The 26,702-nt window shown below is 41.0% G+C and overlaps 2 protein-coding genes across 13 annotated transcripts in view; both read left to right on the top strand.

Moving 5' to 3' along the window:
* The window catches only part of LOC146492015 (R3H domain-containing protein 1-like), a 52,398-nt gene extending 42,837 nt beyond the window's left edge, over positions 1 to 9,561 (top strand). For 8 of the 12 annotated variants that reach the window (XM_085152644.1, XM_085152646.1, XM_085152649.1 and 5 more), the window contains 8 exons: positions 342 to 499; positions 709 to 842; positions 3,036 to 3,139; positions 5,622 to 5,803; positions 6,408 to 6,549; positions 7,241 to 7,338; positions 7,428 to 7,512; positions 8,380 to 9,561. In XM_085152644.1, the coding sequence (XP_085008770.1) occupies positions 342 to 499; positions 709 to 842; positions 3,036 to 3,139; positions 5,622 to 5,803; positions 6,408 to 6,549; positions 7,241 to 7,338; positions 7,428 to 7,512; positions 8,380 to 8,699 (1,223 nt within the window). In that variant the 3' untranslated portion in view covers positions 8,700 to 9,561. Of the gene's footprint in view, positions 1 to 341; positions 500 to 708; positions 843 to 3,035; positions 3,140 to 5,621; positions 5,804 to 6,407; positions 6,550 to 7,240; positions 7,339 to 7,427; positions 7,537 to 8,379 lie in introns of those variants that run through there. The other 4 variants (XM_085152651.1, XR_014872557.1, XM_085152654.1 and 1 more) reach the window with 4 other exon arrangements.
* Positions 9,562 to 9,693: 132 nt separating this feature from the next.
* LOC146492014 (RNA-binding protein 43-like) lies at positions 9,694 to 12,320 on the top strand. The gene is made up of 3 exons (XM_085152655.1): positions 9,694 to 10,235; positions 11,569 to 11,663; positions 11,775 to 12,320. Exons 1-3 carry the CDS (start codon positions 10,037 to 10,039, stop codon positions 12,198 to 12,200), a joined length of 720 nt encoding a protein of 239 aa, XP_085008781.1. The 5' UTR covers positions 9,694 to 10,036; the 3' UTR covers positions 12,201 to 12,320.
* Positions 12,321 to 26,702: the final 14,382 nt, after the last annotated feature.

Raw genomic sequence — 26,702 nt, 5'->3', positions numbered from 1 at the left:
ATCAGATATATTGACTTTCTCATTTATTCCAGACCTGCTTTAGCTTTAACAGCTCAACTCCCCACACACTCTTCTATTGTTCTCAGCTTGATGGAGGTTCTGTGCTCATTGTTGGGATTGTTTTAAGAAGCAAATACCCTTTGAAAATCAATAAAATGTTGAACAGTTGTCTTGTGAAATTGTGATAGCCTCGGCTTTTTTCCTGAGTGTCCTCTCCTGCCGCGCTACACCAAAATCACGACTCCTTAATTGCACTTTTGGCGGTTTGTTATCGCAGCGTATCCATCAGGGGTCTCTTTTCATTCGGTCACAGCATTGTGCCTTTTCTCATTTTGCCTCAGTGCACCAAGCCGTGATGCCAAACCCAGCGTCCAGCTACCAGACAGTAGTGGGCGTGCAGCCAACACCCAACCTCGCTCTCACTGGCAACCAGCAAAGCAATATGGGCAACCAGATGCAAGGCATGATGGTCCAGTACCCTCCAATGCAGTCTTATCAGGTACTTTGATGATGGGACGCCTCCGTGAGCTCCCCCAGCTAGATTAATAAGAGCACTGTTATGAATGAAACGTGCTTCGCTCGAGGCCTTTTGTTGGTCTTTATTTGACATAAGGAAATGCAAAAATATGGCTCTGAGTTTTAAAATGTCTGCTAAAGAAAGAACAGTGAACATGTTGACACTATTTTTCTTTCTTTTTCCCCCTGTAGCAGGTTTCTGTTCCACAGCAGACGTACCAGCAGCCAGTGTTTGTGTCCTGCCAGCCGGGACAGGGGGCAGTGGCTGTCGCTGGCATGCAGCCCTGCTACAGCCTGCTGCCTCCTAACCAGCACACCACCATGAGGTACGGATCTACATCTGTGACATCCTGCACGCTATTGTTTCAAACACAATGAACTTTCTTTTTTCCCTCATTGTGTAAAACTAAGAATGCGGCCATAATATTGATAATAATAGTTATCATCTTAAACATATGTGTCGGTGTCGACCCAGAATTTCTCAGATGGTGAAAGGATGTGATCAGGTAGGAGCAGCTCAGAGGTCGACTAAAATAGTCTTTTGTGTCCATACAGGACCTGTATTAAACCTTTTCATTTGCTTGTCTGTTCATTCTAAATCTAAAAAGATCTAAAAAGAATACATAATGATTTCTACTTTAGCTCGTGCACTACTGTTTTTTCTTATGTGGCCATCAAAAAAAGGATATTTGATGCTGGTATTGAGTCCCTGGATACTAATTAGTCGGGGGGCTTTTTTTCCTACGACAAATTCTCCCAATTTTTTCTTTTTAATGAATATGTACAGACACAGTTTTGCCAAAACACACAGCGTGGGATTTGTCCTCCCACCCCTCCTTGGGAAAAGGCTGAGGTTGAAATTCTTTTATCCAAATCATGGGCGATCATCTGTTTCACAGTTTCTCGGAAAATACATTTAGCTTTTTATATTAAAGGAGATTTTGGAAGTCACCATGTTGGTTTCCTTTTTAAGCTCGCGTGCTAGGCGTTTCTCAAATCAGATGCAGCTCAGCAGGAGAGCAGCTGTTAGTCACATTCTCATTTTGAACAGCTTACCCGTCGGGCATCCGATGCTGGGATGCGACGCGATCCCTCATATGAAAAAAATAAAATCCTGCGGTCACGTATTGTTAGATTTTGGGGTAAAGGGAGTATTCATACATACTAACAGAACATCAACTCACTACTGCTCCCAGGTGGACAAACGTCACACTGCATTGGAAATAAACTTTCCAAGTCCACTATTTGTATGAACACCAATACTCTTCACATGTAGGGGTGTGTGTAACTGCTTCAAAGCCACAAAGTTTACATTGATAAATAATTAGCATCAAGGTGAAGTTGTAATTATTACCTGAATGTTTACACTGATAACAAAGTGCCTCTGATTTATGTTCATCCCGTCCTAATGACGCGTTTTAAATCGAAGTTGTTAATCAGATTTAGATGGAAGAAATTAGCCCGACTGTAGATGTTCTTTGTCCCAGAAAACAAACGATTTGCCAGGTGCTTGAAGGTGCCTCTTATTTCTAGACCCAACGGGGTTGATGGGTGAATCCCCAAAGCGCCTCTGAGCCAAGGTCATCTTTGTTCACTGTGGAGGGAAAGAAAAAAAAAGAAGTTATTACCACCATCCTTTTGGCAAACTGGGTCTGCGTGCAGCTGATGAATGTCGACTCTGACGCCACCTCCAAGAGGTTTTGCCATTTTCCTGTCATTACTCGGCTGCTGCGGAGTAGTGTGGAGTCTCTCATTATAGCTGATTGATAGAACTAGCTCACAGAAAGCAAAACATGTAATTAGTTTCTACCTCCGTGGGCCCAATCAATCTGGATACTGGCGAGAGGAGCACCACTGGGACTCCGTATACGTAACAAACAGCAGAGACAAGCGCGGCCATGTACGGAGTCGTCACCAGCAAAAGAACAATGCAGAGATGCACGAGTGTGAGGAGAGGTCACTTTCTCATCGTCCCAGCTGTAAAATGAGGCTGCTTTAGTAGGGCAGTCAGTGCGGGAATGATTTATGTGGCAGTGTTGGAACGGCTCAGTCTGCTCCCACGAGGACCGACCGTCCACCTGCAGCCCGCTTTTTCACCAGCTGGAGACGAGTCCCTGCAGGCAGGTTGCTTACAGAGCAGAGCGCCTACTTTCCAGTTTCTGTTTTTTTTTTTTTTTTTAATACTCCCACCTCAGATCTCCTGAAGGTGTACGTCTGTGTAGGCTTAGAGGTGGTTTTTAAACTTTCCCTAAACTCAAGTCCTGGGTGTCCGCAGCATAGTAGACTTCCAGTAACCATTCATTGATGATTTGATAAACTAAAACGCTAACAGACTTGATCCAGTGTCACCTTCTGGTTTATTCACTCATACTTGGAGCTTGAATTATTTTAAGTGTGGCCATTAGATGATAAACATTTCAAATTTCACTCACTCGCCAAAATCCGCTCACATTTTAAAATAGTTTTAGTCTCCAGAAATCTATGATTTTGAACATCCCCGTGTGTGTTTTCATCCTCAGTTCAACAGTGAGTTTCCTGCCCACACCGATGATGGAGCAGCTCCAGTTTCCTCAGACCTCGTCCCCCTGCGTCTCCCAGCAGCACCCGGGCCAGCAGTACGCAGGTACCCTCCTCTCTGAGGCTGGCATGCAGCCTGTTCACAGGTCCAGATAGAAACACACGGTGATCTACAGTAGCATCATGCCGTAAAGTGAGAATATTCGCTTTTTTCTGACATTAGCTGCCCTGGAGATTCCCCATCACTGCCAGCGCTCTGACATTCTTTATTTTGCTCATCTTTCAGTGTCAATAACCGCAGACCGGATTCCTCTGTAGCCACAGCCTGCGCTTCATAATGAAATAATCTTCCCTGAGTTTACTTTACCTTTGTATGTGCGGCAGATGCATGATTAGATTTACACTCTGGATTTTTGAAATGAAAAAGCGCGAGGCCCTGTGATGGGAGGTCCCTGGAGTTTGAATAAGTAAAAGTGATTTGCTCACGTCCCTCTTCCTCCAGAGCTGGATGGAGATTAAACAGTGATTAGGTCAACCACTGCAAATGTTAAGCTGACATCAACGACTGCATTGAGACAAAAAAAAAGAAAACAATAAAGTAAGAAATGACTGATGTCATGACTCATCAGAAGAAGTTGTTGGTATTGCCGTTGCAGTGCTCCAGTGGTTATAGAGGGTCTCTAGCATCTTATTTCCCAGTTGGTCCTACTCTTAAATGATCACTCTTTATTTTTTCATAGTCAGGCTTTGGTAATATTACTCTAATATTTTGCTTCATAACCCACTTCTCAAACCTATAGAACTTCTGTCATTTAACTTTCAAAGTATTTCCCATTCAATCAAACACACAGATGTGTCTGTATAAACTGATGATGGTAGACAGCGTAGCCCGTCTGATAAGAAAATGTGGTCGATATTTATCCAATTTTATACCAGCGCTCACAAGGGTCTATTTTTTTAATAAACACAACATAAATATTGATTGGTTTTTTTTTGTTTTTTTAATTTGCCATATTTTTCTACAGAGGTACGTTGTTTACGTTGTAAAAATGTATTTCCCAATGTATTTTTTTACAGTCTTGAAGCGGGACTGTTGGTTTCATTGTGCGATTCAGTACAGAAGAAGCTTGGAGTATTTACTAAATGTTCCACCTTTTATGCCTTTGAAATGAAGTGAGGATGAAAGCCAGTCCTAATGTGTTTGTCGAGTGCTTTAGCCGCAACTCTGCTAATCAACTACGGTTATCTTCATGGTTCAGGGGTGTTTACAGAGGAAGCGATTCGCTGATCATGCACCGCTTTGTAGATGATAGTTGGTTGCTAGTGGACATTCCAGATTCCGGTTGCCTCGGTAACCCTCTAATGTATTTACCACCAGTGATATGGCTCTCTTGGTGGTAGTTGCATTTGAAGAAAGCTTTGCTCAGAATCCACCTATTTGGCCCAATGTCACTTAAAGTTGCTGTGAACCCTGGTTGTCACGCCCCCAGCAGCCTAGATTCATTGCGCCGTACCTAAGGGAGGATTCAGGGTCACCTGATCCAAACCTAACTATATGCTTTTGGAAAAAAGGAATCTTTTAAGCCTGATCTATAAGCAGAGAGGGTTTCTGTCTCCTGAATCCAAACTGGTTCCACAGAAGAGCGGCCTGAGAGCTGAAGGCTCTGCCTCCCATTCTACTTCTAAAAACCCTGGGAATTTGTCTCCCAGTTTACCTTAGTGCATTAAAAGATAAATAAAGATAAAATGGACTCGTGCCTTACAAAGCTACAATAACACATTTTTTCATTTCTGTTTTCCGTCTCTTTGGACATGAATTGCTGTCCAGAGGCGCAGGTGGGGCAGTCTCCTTACTAATGACCTTTATTATTCATGTCTGATTATTATGGGAGCACAGTGGAGGGGGAGCCATCATTTCTAGCTCTTCCAGTAATGAGGTCAGATGAAGGTCTCACGACGGCCTTACCTACAGCGTGACCAGTAAACACTTTTAATTGGCTAGGCCGGGGCCAGAAATAATCTACAAATTAAGTCCAAATATCCATCGTCCTTGCTAGTGTTACGAGGTTTGATTTCCTAAATGGACACCAGCATCAGCTGTGCAAAGTTTGTGTATGATTTGCGCCTCATATGAGCTTCATGTAAACAGAAGTTAATTAGATGGAGGTATAATGTATGTTCGGGGCGCTGATTTATTTTATTAATTTTTTTGTTTGGTTTTAAAAGTCATGTTCATGTGCCACAAAATAATTACATAATTGGATTTCCTGGATCATTGCAGAGGATTTAGCAGGAAAAGGGAATGGACTCTCTGATTGCCAATTCCAATGTGCCCTTATAGTCGAGGCTCTTAAGACGTAATTGCTGAGAGGCTAACGGTGTAGGAGCAGTGTTTTCCCTGATGAGGTGTGTAGCTGAACAAAAGTGCTGAAACGCAGCTTTGGGGCAAAAACACATTTACTTTGGTGCATAAATGATGAGCTGATGTGACGAATTAAATAAGTGGATTTTTTTTCTTTTTGCTGACCTGATTTGCCTCTTGTCGACACAAACACTGCTTCAACCTTTCCATTTCTGTCTGCGTGCAGGGTTGTTACCCCCGGCCCCCAGCAGCGGCATGGTGATGCTGCAAATGACAGCAGCCCCCTGCCAGCAGCCCCGGGCCCCCTCCCCCTGCCAGAGGAAACCACTCAGCCACAAACACTTGGGCCCCGAGCACCAACGCAACCGCAGGCCCGCCGAGCTCCCTCCGCCTCCGGACAACACCCAGGTACAAACGCTGCCCAGGCGCATCCATCAGGCAATCACAGAAGAACAGCGGTGCCTTTCAGACCGTAGTTTCTCCTTTGAAACCATTTAATTAGCTCGGCGACCCAGAGGTTTTCATTTGACAGGAGCAACTTCCAAATAATTTTGAATTCAGTTGTAAATTTGTTCAGCTGATGTTTTCTACATAGGACCATACTTTACGTGTCAGAAAGTTAAGACGGTCACAAGAAAGCAATTTGAAAGCCAATTTAGTTTGTTTGTGCGCGTCTGACAGTTGCGTGAGAATTGTCGCCTTGAGCCAGACTCAGCTTGCCTGCTGTTCCAGGCAGGTTAAATGTCGTAGTAAATAGGCTCTGCAAATGAAGTGAGTGCTGCCGCAACCTGAAAATGAGGAGAAAATAGTCCTCGGCATTAGGGTGTAATGGTACATTAGTGGGACTAATGTGGATAGAATGGAACATTAAAGCAATGACTTGAACCACAGAATGACTTTGTGAAAGGAAGAAATGGCCACAGTTGCTTTTTTCTTTTTCTTTTTTTTGAATGAAAGTGTTTGTGTTTCCTCCCGGTTTCCCCTCTCTGCATCATCGGTGTGTTGTATGTAGAGCAGCCTGCCCTCGTCTCCGGCACTCACTCCCTCGCCAGGCCAGCCGCCCAGCGTCAAGGGCCTCCCATCAGGCATCTCACCCATCCCTGTCATGGCCCACCACCCGCAGCTCCCTACAGCCTTCTGCCACAGTGGACAAGGTCAGAGACGCGCAGTAGTATTGCAGTACATGCTTACAAACATGGCATCCTCAAAACTCAGTGACTGTGCAGTTCAATGGCGCACGAATGTATTCAACATCAAAAAATGTACAGTTGAAGCATCTCTTATCTGGATGAATGAAAGCTTCCATATTCACAAGCCTTTGCTTATGTACTGATATTCCTGAGGTTTTAAGATTGGAGTGAAGAGCATGATCATGTGTTTTAAACTACTCCTGCTGAGGGGCATCATTTCCTGATGCTAAATGAAGGAGTCAGTGCATTGGAGAACACTTGAGGGTCTGTGCAGCAACTTTAAATACAACAGTAACTTCAGCTGTGCTTGTAAAAGATGTCTAACCTAAGATTTAACATTAAGGGACAAATTGCACTAAATTGCTTGAAAAGCATGCGGCAAAGTAGTTTAAGCAGTAGCTAACTTCCCAACTTCCTGCTTGCCATGAACAATGTTAAAGCGTGCGTGTTTTTAAACAGGTTCTAGCACACAGGATTCAATAAATGTCATATATCATTTGTTTAAACTGGCAGCTATACTTGGAGTTTATATTTGAATCATTGATTGTCGAGTACTTTAGTTAGCTACTGTCTATGTAGCTGCAGTTAGGTTCTAAAGCGATTTAAATGACTACAAACTGATATTTGAAAAGGTTGTTTTGACTCTGATTACCAGGTGAAGCGCACTACTCTTTACTGGGCCAGCCTTTGCAGTACAAACCCTCCATCAGACCTCCGTTTATCCACACTGCACACATGATGGCCAAACATCAGGTAGTACTGGTTTTCCACTTTTGACTTCTTTTTCCTTGTCCTGCCGCCCACAAGCACACCTACCTTACTGGCATCTTCCGTCTCCTCAGGTTCCTCTGGGGGTTTGGCGTGGCAGTCATGGGAGGAAGGCCGGCAGAAAATCAGTCTCTTCAGATCTCAGTGTAGGTGAAGCAGGTAATAGGAAGACCAGAGGGAGGCTTAAGCTTAGTGAACCTCGAGTTAGCGGCAGGTTCTGACCGAGATTTGACCTCTTCAACAGAGAAGAAGCTCCAAATCCTAGTCCAGAATATTATGTAGTGTTTTTCTTCTTTTTTTGCTTTAGCAAAGAAAGTCAGGCCAGCAGTTTGTAAAAACACGCACGCTGGCTGGAATGTCAGCCTTTAGGTGTTTATCAGAAACTCGTGCTGAGATTCATTACCAGATAAATCCAGCTGCTGTGTAGTCTCTTTGCCAGATTAAGTGGAGTAACATCACCTTTTTTATTCTGTCAAAATCTGCTTGCTGTGCTCCGTATCTGTGGAGAAAGCGTCTGTTTGTGAATGTAAGCAGAAATAATTTCCAGACGGGGCAGAAATCACACCTGGCAGTGGAACCTGCAGTCCCGGCAGTATTAACACCGACACAAATGTGCTGATTATTTCAAATATCGCGCTGTAGTTTTTGCAGGTGCTGAGATTTTTTTTTTTTCCCTTCATTATTCAGGCGCTTTAGTCAACAATCCCACTAGGGGCAATCAACAAGGACTGGGGCTCATACGCAGCTTCTTTTACAGAGGAATTAAGACTGAGAGATGGACCTTTTCTTTTTAAAGAAAATGTAAAACAAAATCCAGTAAATTATAACCACACGCATAGATCTGTTTGTCCTTCCAACTCAAAGCTTTAAAGCTGACAGCAGCATTTTATTTGAAGCCTCCCGATGGTGCAGGTCTGATGTTGTTGTCGTTTTTTTGTTTGTTTCCCCCCCTCTGCTCACCCATGACAGTTGTTTTATTTATTGGCTCCACTGCTCACAGCGCTGTCTGTCTGTGTGCGTCTGCAGTGAGCAGTCAGATTTTGGACGTGACACATCCTCCGGAGGGGATCAGCTGTACAGACTCCCACCACCTCCTGGCAGAGATGTACAAAGGGGGCGAATCGATCCGCCGGCTGTCGGACCAGCAGCCACGGTTGTGCAACTTGACCCGAGGCGCTCCCGGCAGAGACCTGGCCTCGTCGCGCCCTATCTTTGCCATGCTCCCCTCCAGACACACCACCCCGAGCGCCGTGTTCCGCCCCATAGGCCCCCGAGCCGCCTTTAAACTCAGAACCAGCAGCGGACACAAAGGGGAGCTGTGCGACTCAGACAGGACTGGCTCATAGCTGCTAAGATCTCAGAGCGGCACACATGGAACGCACATCCAACCACCTGCCTCTGCTGCCTCAGTCTGGACTGTCTCCCAGACGCTGTCCAAATCGAAACATCAAATGTCTGAAGAATGAATGTTCATTTTTATTTTGTTTTAGTTTCTTTTAACTTTTTTTCCTTTTTTTTTTCGGCCAACAGGTCTGTGCAGGGTGGAAACCGAGCACCAGTTTGTAACATTTGTCCGTAGCTGCAGAGCTCCGCTCAGCGCCCCACTTCTATTCTAAAACTGGAGTTTGCTGTTCTGAAGTCAAAGTGTTTGGAGACTTTTGGGGTTTGTTTGCCAGCTATCACATTAGTGTGTCTACTGCGGCTGTTTTAGTACCAAATTATTATTTTTTTTCTTGCCACTTTTTGAAAATTAGATAATATAATTATGTTTAAATTGAACTGAATGTGTCACGTTGGGTGTTTAAAGGTTCTAGAACGGCACGTAGCAGCATTTGTACAAGAAGAAACACTGAATCACAGATAAACTACCTGAATTATTTAAAGTCACCATTAAACACCGTGAATGTTGCATTTGCACTGAAGTGATGATCAGAGGTGGAGATTTGACTGGTATCGGACAGAGCCTGGGTTTTTCTTTTATTAACCCTTAATACCTGTTTGTTTGCACTCGACCAGGCCACTTTGTTTTATATATTAAAATGTTTATATGCACAAGAATAATACAATCGAGTTTGTCACTACTTGGCTTAATTTGTTTGGATTTCTGTTCGTGTGACTCATGAGAGGTGTTCTGTGTATGGCGTGGCTTTTCTTCTTCTTTTCTTTCATTTTTTAAAAATTAGATTCTAATAAATGTTTGCACCACAAGTGTTGACTTTTTCCACCAAGCTAAAGTAGGAGTAGTTAGCTGCAGTCAGCAATTTCAAGGTCTAATTGAAATGTTTCCTTGCGAGCAAGATGTCGCTTCGGTATGGGAGAGAAGAGCAACAGATGAGGCAACTCTGTGGAAGATGTTGCCATGAGGTTTGTATCTGTGCCTTTTGGGCACTGCGGAGATGTTTGCTCTGCTCGGCAGCCTCATTTCCAGCTGCATAAATGAGCCATTTTGAACAAACGCTCCTCTCAGCCTGCGATGTAGTGAAACAGAGACACCTAGTGGGCAAAGTTCGTTACTGCATTATGAAAGCGCTATGGAATTAACGAGGAGTGAAAGTGAAACTAACAGAAAACTGGTTTAGTGGTTACATATTAATGGCAGGCGTGTTTAGTGTGGCCAAAAAACGCGGGAGTATCTAACCGTTATGTCGACGCTTCAGTGCTAATGTAGCATAACAAAAGGGTAATGGAGATCGACTCCTGGGAGAACGGCAGGACGGTGGTTGTCTCCGGTGTTCCCAATGTGTTGCCCCCCGGCAGGATAACTGATAAGCTGACCATTCACTTCCAAAGCGCCCGGAAGAGTGATGGAGGAGACGTCGAAAAGGTCAAATATCCCACCAACATGGACGGAGTTGCGTTTGTCACTTTTGAAAACGAAGAAGGTAAATTAGCAGGTGGTGGCTAAAGGCAGGCTATAGGCTAACATGTCGCTACTGATAGTGTGTAAAGCTGTGCGTCCTTCAATAAATACATTAAAGACAAGCAGTTTTTGAGGGTGTCCCCTTCCAACCAACAAAAGCTAATCTGCTTATGAGCAGTTCTTCCAGCGCTCAGTGAGTTAAAGTTGTCCAAAAAGCTGCTCTATAAAGTTGTCCACTCTTCGCTAATTTAAGCTAAATGTTACTGCTACTTTTCCAAGTAAACCCAGGGCCAGTATCGCCGACACTTTCAGCCTATACAGGCTGTATGATGATTTATGAGATGACTCATCAGTTTGTAAACAATGAACACATTTTAATGACCGCTTACTGTGATTTTTACTTTTCACAATAAGTCACCGCATGTAAATGTGTCTCTGAAGCACTTTGGATTCGGCCCAACTCTTCAAAAGAAAAAGAAAAGCAGTCTCAGTTTTCTAAAATTTATGATTTTTGTGTTCACAGTTCTAAAATAAAAAACAATGTAGCAAACAACACCATAAAACTTCATAGTGTTGTGACAACACTCATGTTTACAGATATTTTACTACAATAAATGCCTAAAAACAACGTACAGTTGGATCTGTATGTACTGTCTTCTATCAAAATTATGAAGTTTATTTCAGTTCAGACACATTATCATTGCTGCATAACATACAGCGTGTTGTTTAATTCTAAAGCCGGGTGTATTGTTTATTGTACAATGGGATTATTAGAAATTAAAATAGCTCTCCCTGATTGGTGCAGTGTTCCAGTTACCTTAGTCAGACAATACAGTCTGCTTTATGAGTTTGAACATATTCTGTTCTTTTAAAATCGGAGGCTTATTTCCGGAGCTCTGTGAATGTAATAATAAATGACAGACACAAACTAAGGCCACCTTATCCATGTGGAATTGCAAATACCTAAAGGGCTTACACAAACTGTTTCGTCATTGTCAAACATATCTGCTATTTTTCACTATAATTGGTACCCATGGGAACCAATTTCAGTTTCCCCTGAGAACCACTTTTACATTATGCTGAGTGGAAAGGGTAATGTATGAATGAAACATTTGATTTTTGTATGATCTGCAGCTTGGATGTGTGCCTAACTGATGAATGGATTAATCTGATATTATCAAAGTGATGTACTGTTATATAAAAGCTAACATTAGACTGGTAGATAATGAGTCGAGTCAAGCTCTGTGCACTCTGAGTGACAAAAAAAAAGTGTGCTGGCTTTGTGGGTTCATGAGGCATCATTATAACAATGACCTGGGTAGAGACCACAGCAGAACTGCGCTAACTTTTGGCAGATGCAGCGAGGGTGGTGGAAAAGAAGCAGCATATTATGACAGACAGCCAGTTTCCTGAAGACTTCGTCCTCACTGTGTTTCCCTTCAGCACAGATGTAAGTATCGGTGTGATTTTAAAACACCATGCCTACTTAAGTCACTTGCTTTTGACAAGCTTTTGATCGCAAAATAAAAGTTTCTAATTCAAGCACGTTTCTGTGGTGCAGGTGTTTTTCTACGTCCCAAGCGCTACGGTTGATCTTTCTATATTCGGCGGCAATCGGGACTTGGTGATTGAGAGCCTGCGGTCAGCTCACAGATCGCTGCGTTTTCGTCCTGTGCCCCAGGAGAGGAAAGTCTTCATTGAGGGGCCTTTTGCAGCTGTCCAAGCCCTGAGAAGGGACCTCATTCGCAGAGCCGATGAGCTTCAATCTGCAGTCACAGTCCAAACCGCTGGTATTAACCCAAGAGAAAGTGGCCATAATACGAGGTTAATATCTCATCACAAGTATGTCGACTCTGTAAGCCCCAGCAGCTCTAAGAGGGAACCCGCAAGCAACTTATCAACATTGCTGCAGAGCCAAGGTAAGGCAAGTGAAATCCAAAGACTGTTCTCAAAGACTCAAAACACCTCCTTGAGGCAAAAAGTTTGACTCCAGGGAGGATTTTGAAAGCACACATCAATGGAAAGGACAAACTGGAAGTTCAGCCAACAGAACAAAGAAAGGCCAACCACATACAAGTGGTCGAGAAGGAAATCAAAGCATCTTCCTTATCGGGCCTTCCTCAACCAGTATATCGCAATAACAACAGAGCCTTATAATGACAGTGCCTCACAAAAACATCCCAGAGCAGGCAAGATTTCAGCCACAGAGATTAGAAGAGAGGGTGATTTGGGGTCTCACCAGAGCAGCATGGGCTGTTTGAAGAATCCAAGCAGCTCAGCAGTCAGAAGTAAGCTCCAGACTGAAATTAAAGATGTCTCAAAAACCTTGGAGAGATATACTGAAGGTCCCGCAGTGGCGTGTGGAGTCTCTCCGGAAGGTCAGGATGATATCTGGGTTGACTCTTACATATTCAGATACATCAAAACATTTCACAAGAAGGAGTTGGGCAGATGCTTTGCGGGCACTGACTTATCTGTCAGGTATGTTGTAGAAACTGACCTCATGCAAATATCGTTGACTGAGCAGCAACGTTCCAAGGTGACCTCAGGAGTCCAGAAAGCCATCCAGAAACTGAAAACTTTGTTTGAGTTTTAGCAATCAATCTTAAGAGTTCATAAGATATTTACCATGAGGTGGGGCTGTCGGATAAATACCTACTAAATCAGCTCTGTGGTGTTTTCAGTTTCCAGTTTGAAGATGTTCTTTACATATTTGAGGACTCCTGCATTAAAGCCATCAGCCCCTCAGTCCCTAGTCTGCTGTTCAATAAGAAAATAAAAGAAGGAATAATTAAATTCAAAGACACTCTTGTAAATTTCAGGCAATCTAGTAGGAATCATGAACGGATGTAGTTTAATCACTGACCACAAGGGGGAGTAGTTTTCACTTCGCAAACCCTCCCCAACACTGAAATCTATATTTATCTTGTTATTGTTACAGATGCACTGATTGTTGTTTGATACTGACACTGTGAGTTTTCACTTGAGCAGCTAATGATTAGAACTATAGAAATAAATTATACAGTACTGATGAGATATTTAATCAGTACTGTATAATTTGTGTTTTTGCGTTTTCTCTCTGTTTCTATGGTGAAGCTTCCCCTTTGTTTATGGATGGGTTAATAATTAAGCCTTTAAACAGCAATCCAGACTCTCTTCTCATAGCAGTGGGGATAAGTCTTAGTTACCCCTCTTCACATCTTAATTAAAGACAAAACATAGACAAACATCGACAGATGTCAGCCTGACTCACATGACCAAATCATTTAGTCACATATTATGTGAAATTAAATTAAAACAAAACTGATTTGTCTGTGTGGATTTTCTTGATGATTATTAAGTTTTTTATTATTAGCATTTTTAAGCATTATTAGTATTTGAGAATTACTACAGTGACATCTGTTCTACATTTCTTTGTCTTTAGGCTTTTATTACTTAGTGTCCATGAACCCTCGTTTTGCTGGAATGCAAGGCCTGCATTGGGCAGCAGGGGGCGGTAGAGCACTTTCATCTATACTGTGGGCTGTGTATAAATAGAGATACTGTAGCTGCCATGACTCGCCTCAATAAAGCAATTATGGAGGCTGGGTTTGGCGAGCAGGGTGCAGATTGGCAGGCGAATGATATCAGTTGGATGTCCCATTATACATCATCTCCCGTCCACACACATACAGAGTGTTACAACACAGTGTTGCACCTTTTCCAAGGAAGTACGCATTACATGTTTTGTGTAGAAGGATTTTTGTTTCTTTTTTTTTGGTTTGCAATTATTCAGACGAGCTTGCTGCATAGCCTCAATAATTGATTCATTATGTAAAAATAAGCCACATCACCGTAATGAACACACACAAACACAATCAGTCATCTCCCAGACGCATTCACTCTTACTTGTTACCATAGGAACGTAGTGGAAGAGGTTGGCAAGCTGCAACGTTGGGCGTCGTTAAGGGAAGCTCTTGAATACAATAAAAACAACCATGCGGGCGAAGGAATTACATTTCCAACAAAAGAACCCCTCATCAAAGACGAGCAGAAGAGAGGCCACCGCCTGGTAACACCCAGACCTCTCTCCTGCCCCTTTGATAGCACATCTTGAACAATTAGCCATCATTGGGGTGGGGGCTAGAACAGAATGAGTCAACAAGCAGACGGCATGAATTATTTTTCCTGAAATGGTTCCGACTCTGGCCTTTCATCGCACCCACCCTCCTCATTATGCATAAAGTGTAATTAGGTACCAGCATTTTTGAATATATTAAGCATGTGTGACTTTCATGATGGAGGTCAGAAACAGCAGCAGGCCAAAAAAGGAAGCATTAGTGGAAATCTCAAGGACGTTTGCATCAGGAGCGAGGTCTTCTGGGCTTCAAACCTGTAATTGGGCCTCTGAACCCTGTGCCTCTGATGAATGTTATTGTTCACACTTCACATTAGAAAATGACTCAAACTACTACAAACACTGACTGCAAATATATGCAGAATGACCACAAAGAAACCACAAAACAACAACAAACAGACAAAGTGACTATAAAGATAACAACCTAAAGAACAAACCAAGTGACGGACAAAATTACAAAGACAGTTACTACAAAAAGAACAAATAAAACAACTACAAAAGGTTGGAAATCAATTTTTAAATAAGCATAATGATCAGAAAAACTAAAGGAACAAGCAAAATTACTGGAAAGATCAAACGAAACAAAATTATAGAAATTACAAAGGCATTCACATTGACTAAAAACAAGCAAAGAGCACAAAACACTACAAAGGGCATGCAAAATGGGATCCAAAACAACAGAATAACTAACTCAATTATATACAAATATACAAAGTTACTACAAAATGAAACAAAACAAATAACCATTCTGATCTAATTATTTGGTTACAAAGAGGCAAAACATCAGAAAATTACAAAAACATGTAAAAGTAGCAGAAGACGGAATTATGGAAAACTACAAAGGCTCAAACAACTACAACAAAAGCAAAATTACTGGAAAGAATGGAAAACACAAACACACAAAATGACTTCAAGAGGACCCAAACAACTGCAAATTGATATGAAATGAAACTCGAAAATATGCAAAAAAAAACCCCAAACAAATAAAACAACTGAAAGTGTCTAAAAAGGGGGGAAAGGTAATAAAACAACAACAAAAACCTACAAATTACAAAATAAAAACAAATTACTACAAAGAGGTACAAAATGACTACAAAACTAAAATAAAATTATACAAAAGAACTACAAGCACATACCACCAGAGATGGGCAGTAACACCTTAAAGTAATCCGTTACTGTAATCCAATTACTTTATTTCAAGTAACGAGTAAAGTAAGGGATTACTATTGCAAAAAAAGTAATTAGATTACGGTTACTTTCCCGTAAGCACGCTGCATTACAGTGTTACTAAACCGTCGTGATTTTGTTTGTGAGAGTGTCTCATGACAATGACGTACGAGTGTGCGACGCCCGTGGCAGCAACAGATGTGTGCAGATCAACAATGGATAATACGAAGTGTGGGAGAGAGTACGACCATGCAGCGTTTAAAGCGTGGACGTACTGACATTACTGAGCTTGATTACGTAAAAAGTGACAAAAACAGTAGCGTTCGCTGTACACTCTGCGTGGGAAGAAAACTTCTTTCTACAGCAAAAAACTTAACTTCAAACCTGAGCAAGTACCGAGCACGCTGCCACAGGAATGTGGAATTCACAGAGAAACACCCGGATCCTCCCACTGACATGACCGCTGCTCCACCGGGCAAACCTCCTGATAAACAGGTGACAATAGATTTAAGAGCGGCAGGACTCAGTCCTGCTGAGACTTTGATTTTATTTAGTTTTTGCTGTTTTACTTGCATCTGTTTGAAAGAGTGAGCGTAAATACACAAAGCTTTATTTTATTTTATATGCTGGAATATACAGAAAATAGGTTTAAATGTTCAACAAATTTCTTCCAGTCATTTGCATATAATTAGATTTTTGCTTAATTCAATGTGCATAAAGTTAAAAGATTAAAACTAATAAAACACGTTTTTTAAAAGAGACTTTTTCATTTGATTCAATTTTATATGATGGATCATGCAGAAAAAATAGAATTGGGCTGAAAGGTCTGTTGCTTTGTTCAGGTTGTGAATCATGTTTTTAAAAAGTAACTAATTGCTTTTGAAAATAAGTAATTAGTAAAGTAAAAGGATTACCTTCTTGGAGGAGTAATTAGTAAATAATTACTATTTTCAAGTAACTTGACCAACACTGCATACCACAACTACAAAGATACAAATGGTCACCAAACAGCTATAAAAACATACAAATCAAATACAAAAAATAAATAAATAAATAACAACAACAATATAAGAAACAACCTAAAAGAGTAAATTACTACAGAGATACCAAAATAGCGCAAACAGAAAAAATGACAAATGAACTACAGAAAATAGCAAAATGCTACAAAACCTGTTTAAAGAGACTCAAAACAGCTACAAGAAAATGCAAAATTACTTTAAAAAAACAAAACAAGGCCCCAAAAATCCAGAGAACATTTCAACTATGGGTAAAGTATCGCAAGAGAAGAGTAAGAGCCTTTGTGGATCGGATGTTACCTATCAGCACACGACTATTCGCTGTTTTAATTTAAAGTGTGTATTTTTGTGCGGTTGTGCTCAGGCGTACACATCATGGAGGTCAAAGGTCAGAGAGAGAAGCAGCAGGCCTCTACATCATTCCTTTTCCACAGTGTGGAATAGAGCTTCAGGTGATGGATAGCATTCTTCAGGCAATGTGTGTGTGTGCACGTCACAGTCACAAATTACGTCTTAATGACTCTCTTTACAGATCATCACCCTGCCCGGGAGAAGGGAAGCAGGCGGGGATATGAGTCACCCCCGCCCCTGCTGCTCTGCCTAAATGCAGTAGTGCATGGGTATTAGCAAGCTGTGATGGAAGGGCCTTGTAGGAGAAATTGGGGGCAACAGACCAGGAAAATGGTTTGTGTGTTATCCGTGGAGAAAAGGACAAATGGTGTTTAATTGGTCTGACAACATATGACCCACAATGTAAGCATACTGAATCACCGTGGAATTTTGCAGTTGGTACGCAAGTGTGACTGACAGTCAATGTTTAACATGCATCTCCTCAAATTGCATTCATTATGGTGTTATTAACCGTCTCGTATATCTTTATTTCAGTTATTTACTTCTTTTCAATATTTGGGAGCCATACTTTAAGAATAAAAATATTAACATCACTTTCAAAGAGTAAGAAGTTGATAGCATTAGGACTATCACTACATCACATTTGTACTACACATAGAGCCCGAAAGAATTCACAGACATTTCAAATATCATTGCAGGATTGAAACAGAAGTTGGAAACAATAACACCACCAGTCTTTTTTTATATTTATTGTGTGTTCTCTTTTTCCTTTTTGGCAAATAAATTATACTCACACGTGTGCAGGGAGTTCAAGAATGAATCTACCCAAAGCCGTGTATGCTCGCTAAAAAATACTTGAACAATGATTTACTTTTTGTAGTTTTGCCTCTGTACAGCACTACACTAAATTTTAAAGTGTGAATTGTTGGAATCGACTGTAGGGGTCTTTAGAGGAAAAACTACAAAACATTTGTAATTGTCCAAATTCCTGTCTGTTGCTAATTATGTCATTTTTTTTTTCATTTTATGGCAAGTAGCAACAAGCCTAAATATACTAAATCCTACTTTATTGGAGTTTACTTTCTTAATATTATTCTAAAGAGATGTAGAAATTACTTTTATGTTCATTACACAAAAGCATAAGAGCGCTTTGGTGATATGCAGACTGTGTCCAGGACACAAGCAACTGCATTATGTTGCTAACACAACTTTGACTCTTTGCAAACATCTGAATAGATGTTAGGGCAAAGCTAGCCAAGGACCCAGAGTCACATTAAAGCTGAGTCTATGCTGACCCCAGCCCAGCAGCCAGACCCTGATGTCCATCAGGTAACAAAGGCAGCCTCCATTTCTACCTGTACATGATGATCTCCGATCCTTGAGCTAATTTTCACCATTATTTTGTGTTGCCGGCTTTATGTTCATACACTGAAGCTTGTGTCAAATGTTAAGTTTAAGATCTAATGTGTATCTAGAGCCAGGATGGCTGTGACTCCTGCTTCCATTCTTGACGCTAAGCTAATGATTGTTCAAACAGTAATTAACACTCAGACACGAGCATTGTACCAGTCTTCTCAGCTAACTGTCAGCAAGAAAGTTCATGTTGCAAACTAGAAAAATATAAATAACCTCGTCTGAAAATATGTCATATGTGTTAGTTTTCAGGGTTCATCACTAAACTTTCATGTTCTGTGTTTTCAAGGTGCTGACTCCCTGTAGTCACAATAATCCTGCTGGATGCTGCCATCACTAAAAAACAGAAACAAAAAAAACTACTCAGAATTCGAAACATTCATCATATTTTCTGGACTTACTGCAAACTGTGAGCAAATCGGTTTTCAGGTCACTTTGGTGCCTTAGGCCAGACACCCTCAGAGGAGACTGATCTTTTCATACACCGATGATTTCATTATACTTTAGCATAATTCAGTTTCATTCAGTCTGTGTCTGAGTCATTAAGAACACAGTCATTCATTGTTTTTCCATAAAAACTAGCATCCATGCCTCACCCCTGTGTTAAACTCACTAAATATGAACTAAAACAGAAAACCTGGTATTAACTGAACATAACGCACCACTACCTTGTCTAAAGTATTACTTGATGCGACTTTTTAAACCTGAACCTTTCAGACACTTTACTTTCAGTTTTACTTCTAAATATTACTGATTTATTTGCAACATGTCCAACCATAGCTGTTATTGCAATTTTGCTGTTTATTTTCACCACGTTCTTTTAGCACCGTGTTACAAACCTGTGAAAATCAGACTGTTGCACTAAATCAGAATTGTCCTCTGACTACAACACATCATCTGCTCTGTCTTCTTCCTTCCTCACATCTCGACTCCCCAGCTGTTCGCCCTCACTTACGAGCCGATCCAGGAAGAGTGAGTGTAATTATCAGTCTCTCCTCTGACCATTTCAAAAGCTCGCAGTTAGTCGGGTGTGAAGAAGAAATGTGATTGCCTGTTAAATTTTGACACCGCAGGCTGCAAACGCTCAACACACGGATGCCACATGTGGACCTTTCTCAATTTAGAATGACAACTTTTCACTTATTCGAAGATGGAGGACAGTCGAGGCTGAAGCTGACATGTCTTTGGCAGGTCCGTCAAAGAAATGCAAAAACGAATAAAAGCTGCTCTGTAAATGTTTTATTTCATGCCCTGCTTTGATGGTGATTAGATAGAATTAACTGTCAGGTGAAATTTAGTATAAGCTGTTTATTTTTCTCCTGTATTCCGACGAGTTAACCTTTGTCTCCTTTCCAAGATGACAATACTCAGTTCATTCAAAGAAACTTCACCAAAAGCAGGCAATAATATCTTTTTTGTATAATTCATGCTGGAGTGTAAACATTTTTTCTTTTTTTAATTACAAATGAGATTTTTAGTTCCCAAACATCATTTTTTTAGCTACACAGAGACCAAGACTTTTGACATTTTGAAAAAGTATTTTTGGCATTTTTGTCCTCAGGATTATTATTTTTCTATTCGTTTATTTCTTTCTTTTAAAAACAGACTTGACAGTACTTGAATAGGAGGGTTATTAGTTTTTAGTTAATGCTAGCAAACGTGGTTAGCAAGTTGCATCAATATGCAAATCAAAGACTTAATTACTTAGTCCTGCATAACAGGCTAATAAAATACTCAAACAATTCTTGAATGGCCATATTAGCCTACTTTCTACTCAAATCATTTGTATACCAGGGTATAAACATGCTCGTTTCAAAGCTAAAGTTGGTCATTTTAGCATGGGAGTCTGTGGGGTTGACCTGCTTTTGGAGAGAGCCTCGTGTGGCCAATGGAGGAACGGTTTTCGGCACTTTTTCATGTTGGGTTCCTTTTTTCGATTTTACATCCCCAAAGGTTGTGGCTGGGTCCTAACCACCTGGATTTTATTTGAATAAAACTTTAATGAGCTTACCTAGCAAGTTACCAATTTATCTTTTACATAATGCTTTGTTAAATGACACGATGTAAAAATACTTGTTAGTTGAAACCTCAGCAAAGCTGCCAAGTCACCAAAATGAATTTGACATTTTAAAACAGACAACATGTTAGTTTGTCTCTTTGGAGACAGAAATCATATTCTGATCATATAATGATTGTGAAGAAAACTGGCCCATTTAATGGGCTAAACAGTTCACTTTCTGCAGTCATCATCTGCGGCTGCTCCAAAATGATTGCTTGTGCTACCATGTGGGAGATCTCAGCTAGATGCCTCATCTCTCAGCTCCATTAACAGACAAAAGGTACCAGGCATCAGAGGGAAGCGTATTTCTCAGGTGGCACAACGTGGCATCGTGTGATTTGTGGGTCTATAGATTAGTGGGGGCACTCTGTCTTGTTTTAAAGTGTATGTGGCTGTGCCCCGGAGGTCACGATTTTTCAGAAACAGGTCTGATAGTTCACATTTATGTGAAGCCCCTGTATGGTTTAATGGCCTGGACATTTTTAAAATTGATCCCACCACAGAAAAGGCATCAGTTAGGTCCATCCCTTCCAATACAGATGCTGCACAGACCATGATAGGCTTCAAGGGTGGTAATAAAATTCGTGACATTGTGAAGAGCCAGACTGTGTAATCGCTTTTAATTACAGTGTAGAAAGAACTGCAATGAACTGGACCCCAAAAATGAGAACATTTCACTGTCTATGCCACCCGAAATGAAAATCCAAGAGGTCTCCTTTGATAATTTAAAGATTTACATAACTATACAGACAGCAGATTATGTAAAATGAATCCATGTATAATTAATTAATGCCCATTGCCCTGCTTCTTTCTATCCACACCAGTGCTATCAAACAGTTTTGGGTTCCTCTGTATTAGAAAGACAATGAATAAATGGATAAGAGAGAGGTGACACCTTATGAGAAAAGGCTGTGGATACATCAGGAGCCTGAAGCAGTAGGAGATGTCAGCAGGGGCGTGTTTGCTCCTGCAGGTGTGTGCGAGACAGAGAGAGATGAGAGCATTTGTATTCAGCAGGCATCAGAGATCAGTAGAGTGGGGAAGATGTATGGCACTTGCACATGCAAAATGTAAAGCTTAGACAAAGGACCAAGATTTATCGAAAAGTCCACCTCAAGAGAAAACAAATCAGATAAACTAATATGACAGTGAGGTGAAATGTGGTCATAACAACAGGAGAGATGAAAGCTAAATATACCAAGATATAAGCTTTTTATATTATTTGATCCCAAAATTCATGGCTTATTTTAAAAATCACCGTCACAAAAATTATTTTGCAGGAGTTTTCTTACTTGTAATGAAAGCCAATGATTCCCACAGTTAATTGGTTGTGTATTTTACACTAATATTGTCTATCAATCAAATTCAGTTCAATTCAGTTTTATTTCTACAGCACCAAATCACGACAACCGTCACCTCAAGACCCAACAATAATAGAGAGATGACCCCAACAATCAGACAACCACTATGTGCAAGCACTGGAGACAGTGGGAAGGAAAAACTCCTGTTTAACAGGAAGAAACCAGCAGCAGAGCCAGGGTGGTGGGGGTGAGGGGAGGGAGATAGGAGAAAAAACAGTCTGTGGAAGAGAAACAGAGATTAATAATAACTAATGATTGAATGCAGACTGGTATGTAAACGCAAACAAAAAAACGAAACAAAATGTCAAGAAGAACGCCGCAAAGCATTATGGGAAGCTCCCAGCAGCCTAGGTCTTTTGCAGCCTAACTAAACGAGCGTTCAGGGTCACCAGATCCAGCCCTAACTTTATAAATAGGTAAATTTTAAACCTAATCTTAAAAGAAAAGAGTAGGTCTGTCTCCTGAATCCAAACTGGGAGCTGGTTCCTACGAAGAGGGGCCCGAAAGCTGAAGGCTCTGCTTCCTGTTCTACTTTAAAATATCCAAAGAGCCACAAGTAAATGTGGTTTACTTGTGATACGGTGCTATGGGGTCTTTAAAATAAAATGATTATTCAAGATCTTGTTTGTGAGGGGAAGACTTTTAAATTCAATTCTGGATTTAACAGTAAGCCAGTACGGGAGAAATATGGTCTCAGTACTATCATGCACAAAAACTGGTTTCTCATTATCATTAAACTCAGGTACTTCATCATTATTTGCAGAGCTGCCGTCATCTAAAGCTTCCAATATCAAGAGAAATGCTGTTCTACATGAAAACTGACAGCCAGCTGCTGCACCATCATGTTACTGTGACAATACCTTAATTAAAAACAAGACTTCAGTATTATGCCTAAAATCAAATGGCAAAAAAACCCAGCATAACCCACTGGCATCTAGCATTCTGCTGTACAGTATACCTTTTTCAGATCGCACTTAGACTCCAATGTATGTAAAAAATATTCCAACTCCTAAGAAGCTGACCCCGTCCACGCTGCCTAACCTCAAAAGGGGAGAAAGCACACTGGTTTGATTAGCCTCACTCAAGTCTTTAAAGTCCCCTGGAAATGTCAGCAAAATCATCAAAAGCTCTCGTCTCCTTCATAAAGCCTTGATCAAAGGCATTCTCGACATACTGCGTCCTCTATGTTGTTAGCTCACGGGCAAAATGTCTACATCTGCACAACATTATTGGTTTTATGGGAGTTTTATAAGTGGAGACAAACCAAAACCAGGAGAGACAAGTGACATTTCCCCCTCTTAGCTGCACCCTCAGCCCACCAACTCTCTGCTGCATTCACAGATTTGTCACATGTACTCTGTGTGATATCACCCTTGTTTTACAAGGAATTCCACTCTTAGCTCCGGTTGCCTCCCACATGTTACATTACTTGTTGAGCATTTTGGCTTGTAGGGTTGTGTATCCCCCCCCCCCCCTTCCTGATTCCTTAGGGTTTCTTTTACATATTCTTTTACATATATTGTCACATATGACAATAGATCATTGAACAAATTGTAATATTAGCCTAAAGTAAGTAGAATTAATTAAAAATACAGTTTTTAAAGGATAATTATATTTATTAAGGGAAAAAAGTTATTCACGCCTACCTAATAACTGCAATCAAGTGTTTGCATTGACTGGCAATGAGACTTTTACGTCGCTGTGGAAGAATTTTGTCTTTTTCAGGTATGAGCTGATGGGCAGACATTCTCTTTCATGATTTAATGGTAGAGAGCAGAATTCATGGTGCCATAAGTTACAGCGTGTCGTCCAGGTCCTGACGCAGGAAAGCAGCCCAGACCATCACGCTACCACCACCATGTTTGACTGTTGGTATGATGCTCTTTTTATTGCATGCTGTTTAGCTTTATGTCAGATGTAACGGGGGGACTCAAACCTTCCAAAAGGTCCAAAAAATATTTCCCCAAAAGTCTTGGGGATGATCAAGACATTTTTTGGTAAATGTGAAACAAGTCTTTGTTTGTGTTGGTCAGTGGTTTTCACCTTGGAACTCTCTCACGGATGCCATTTTTGCCCAGTCTCTTTCTTATTGTTGACAACTGAGCTTAAGTCAGGCAAGTGAGGTCTGCAGTTCTTTAGATGTTGCTCTGGGTTCTTTTGTGACCTCCTGGATGAGTCGTTGATGCTCTCTTGGAGGGATTTTAGTAGGCTGGCCACTCCTGTGGAGGTTCATCCTTGTTCCAAGTTTTCTCCATTTATGGATCATTGTTCTAACCATAGTTCACTGAAGAACCAAAGCCTTAGGAATGTTTTTGTAACCCTTTCCAGACTGATAGGCATCAAATACATTGTTGGCTTTAGTGGCTTCTTTAGATATGCTGTGTGAAATCTTTTAGTCTTTTAGGTCTGTCAGTAATCAGATGCTTCTAGTGAAACTAAACTCAGTTAACACAGTTAATTCATAATTTCACAAGGGGGCAATTACCTTTATACAAAGGGCCAGGTAGGTTTGAATAGCTTTCTCCCTTAATAAATGAAATCTTCATTTACAAACTGCAGTTTGTATTTACTAATTTGGTTGCTGATCTGCAACATGTAAGGCATGTGAAGACTAAGAAATCAAGTAAGGAGGCAGATACTTTTTTCCATAACGCCATAGATGACCAAAAGACTTAGTCTAACATGAATGATGTGCAGTAATTATAGGGAATTATGTAGGGAATTCAGTGCATAAATCAAAATGAATACATACCTGCACATCATACACAAACCATTATCATAATGCATGTATGCAAATCAATGATGGATTTCTCTTGTATTTGGGTTTTTCAAAATATTTTATTTATACCAAGCTTGACTTTTTCCCCCAAATCAAACTGCATTTCTTTATAATTAAACTTCATTCATCCTACATTATTGTGCTGCTTCACACACATGCAAAAACCGTTATTCTTTCTTATGGGCATACTTGCATTACAACCTTTTCTTATAATTCTTGTCACATGATGGCCTCACATGTGATGGTCTGTGTCAGGCGGTGTTGGTGAGAATAAGACAAAGGTGTGATTTATGAATTAAATTACCTCCCATACACACAATCTCATTGAAGTGACATATTGCCGTGTGCTTTGGTGTCTTCACGTGTAACCTCAGTTTTATATTTTGACTGACACACACACACACACACTTCAACCCCACGTGCTTACCCCTCAGCTCCACCCACCCCGCTCATGGCAGCCTGCACACACCTCAGGCCATCACCAGATCAAAGAAATGTTGGTGTGAACACCCGCTTCCTCAAAATCCCACCAACAGCACCACGGTAACACAAAATAGCCACAAAATAAAGTTCTTTTTAACTTTCTCTCTCTATATCAGCAAGCCTCTCCCCAGCATGCATGAAGACTTTTCAATATTTGTGCAGATAAATGCACACTCACAGATGCTGACACAATCACACCTCCTCCTTCTGTACCCATCCCCCTCATGGGCCCACCTCTCATAGATGTGGGCAGTGTTACCATTTGGCTCACCATGCTGCAGCCTCATCATGTCTGCTGCTGTTTTCCAAACCACAGCACAGAGGAATAGCAGTAGGGAGGTAAGCTGTGGAGGAGCTCTAGAGATCACATAAAGATTCCCCACAGTGATGCCAACAAAGAGAAAGAAAGCTCTGACCTGTAATGCTCTTATCACTGTGCGGCACACTGCAGTAAGATAAGAGCATTTTCAGACGCTGTAGTGGAAAATCGATTGTCATCAGGGTGCTTGAGTGAAATTTGAAAGCATTTATTTCCGATATGCTTTGACTGTGATCATACTATTTACCCATTACATCATGTCCCAAAACCACACCTAAGCAGATGCGAGAAGAAGCAGAGAGTGGTAGTCGGGTGTTTTTGTCAAGCTTAAAAATGAAAGAATCAAACAGTCAGTTCCAGATTATAGTGATGTTAATGAAAATTAATGAGAATAATACAGATGAGGAAAGAATAATTAGATCTGCTATGAATTTTAATAATACATTTCCAAAGTGCTGTTAAACAGACCAAGGGGCTTTTTCTATCATTCTAGTTTTATTTTGGAGGCTTACATTATTTTACTTTGCACGCAAAAATAAAATAATTTCTCAAAAAACAAAAGTACCAGGTCAAAATGATTAGCCCCCAGATGCTTAAAGTCAGCTGGGTAACCTTTTGCTGGATATCAGCCTGCAGTGTCCAGAGAAATCCCAGTCCATTCTTCTAGGACAAATCTTTCAAGCTCCCCCAGATTCAATGGTTTTCTGACATGAACCTTGTCAGTGAGATCGAGGTCTGTGCTCTGTGCAGACCGGTCAATAGCAACGTAAGTTTCGGGTTGTTGTCATACTGGAAGCATTACCAGTTTGGTGGTGGGTTAGTGATGGTGATGGTGCCTAAATGATAGGCAATGGGACTCTAACTTCCACTACATGCTGGTGCTGTGGGTCTTGGGTTTCTCCTAGTGCACAACAATGGTTGGCCTGATACAGCGAGAGTATGTAGGCAGTTCATAAAAGATGAAGATTGATACCTTTCACGGACTGACTGCCTTAAATCCAACAGAACACCTCTAGAACATTATGTTTTGTTCCATCCAATGCCGGCAGGTTGCACCACAGATGGTCCAGGAGTTCAGTGATGCTCTGGTCCAGATCTGGGAGGAGACAGCATCCGCTGGCTCAGGTCAGTTGTCAGGCATGCATACAAACACGTGGGAACCTACAGAGAGAGTTCATCTCTCTGTAGGCTGATAGTTTTCATTTCCATTAAACAATATGGCATCCTTTTATTCCTACACATTCTAAATCAGCAGAGATATCCATCATGATTTTTCCCCACTGAGATATGTGACACAGTGTATTTAGACCTGTTTCTTTATGCTGTATGTTAAAGACGAACATTTTCACAGTTTTCTAGGGCAAATAATTATTTATAATCACTTCATGAAATGGATAAAAAATGGTCACTAAAAGCAGAAAATA

Source organism: Neolamprologus multifasciatus, chromosome 23 (assembly GCF_963576455.1).
Source record: "Neolamprologus multifasciatus chromosome 23, fNeoMul1.2, whole genome shotgun sequence".
Taxonomy (NCBI): domain Eukaryota; kingdom Metazoa; phylum Chordata; class Actinopteri; order Cichliformes; family Cichlidae; genus Neolamprologus; species Neolamprologus multifasciatus.
The sequence above is the reverse complement of the archived record's forward strand: the minus strand, read 5'-3'. Positions and strand labels throughout refer to the sequence as shown.

Bases quoted from the DNA above. Each gene is read 5' to 3' on its own strand.
- LOC146492014 (XM_085152655.1), top strand. From the start codon at position 10,037: ATGGAGATCGACTCCTGGGAGAACGGCAGGACGGTGGTTGTCTCCGGT. The intron at 10,236-11,568 runs GTAAATTAGCAG...AACTTTTGGCAG, and splicing joins CACTTTTGAAAACGAAGAAG to ATGCAGCGAGGGTGGTGGAA. The intron at 11,664-11,774 runs GTAAGTATCGGT...TCTGTGGTGCAG, and splicing joins TGTTTCCCTTCAGCACAGAT to GTGTTTTTCTACGTCCCAAG.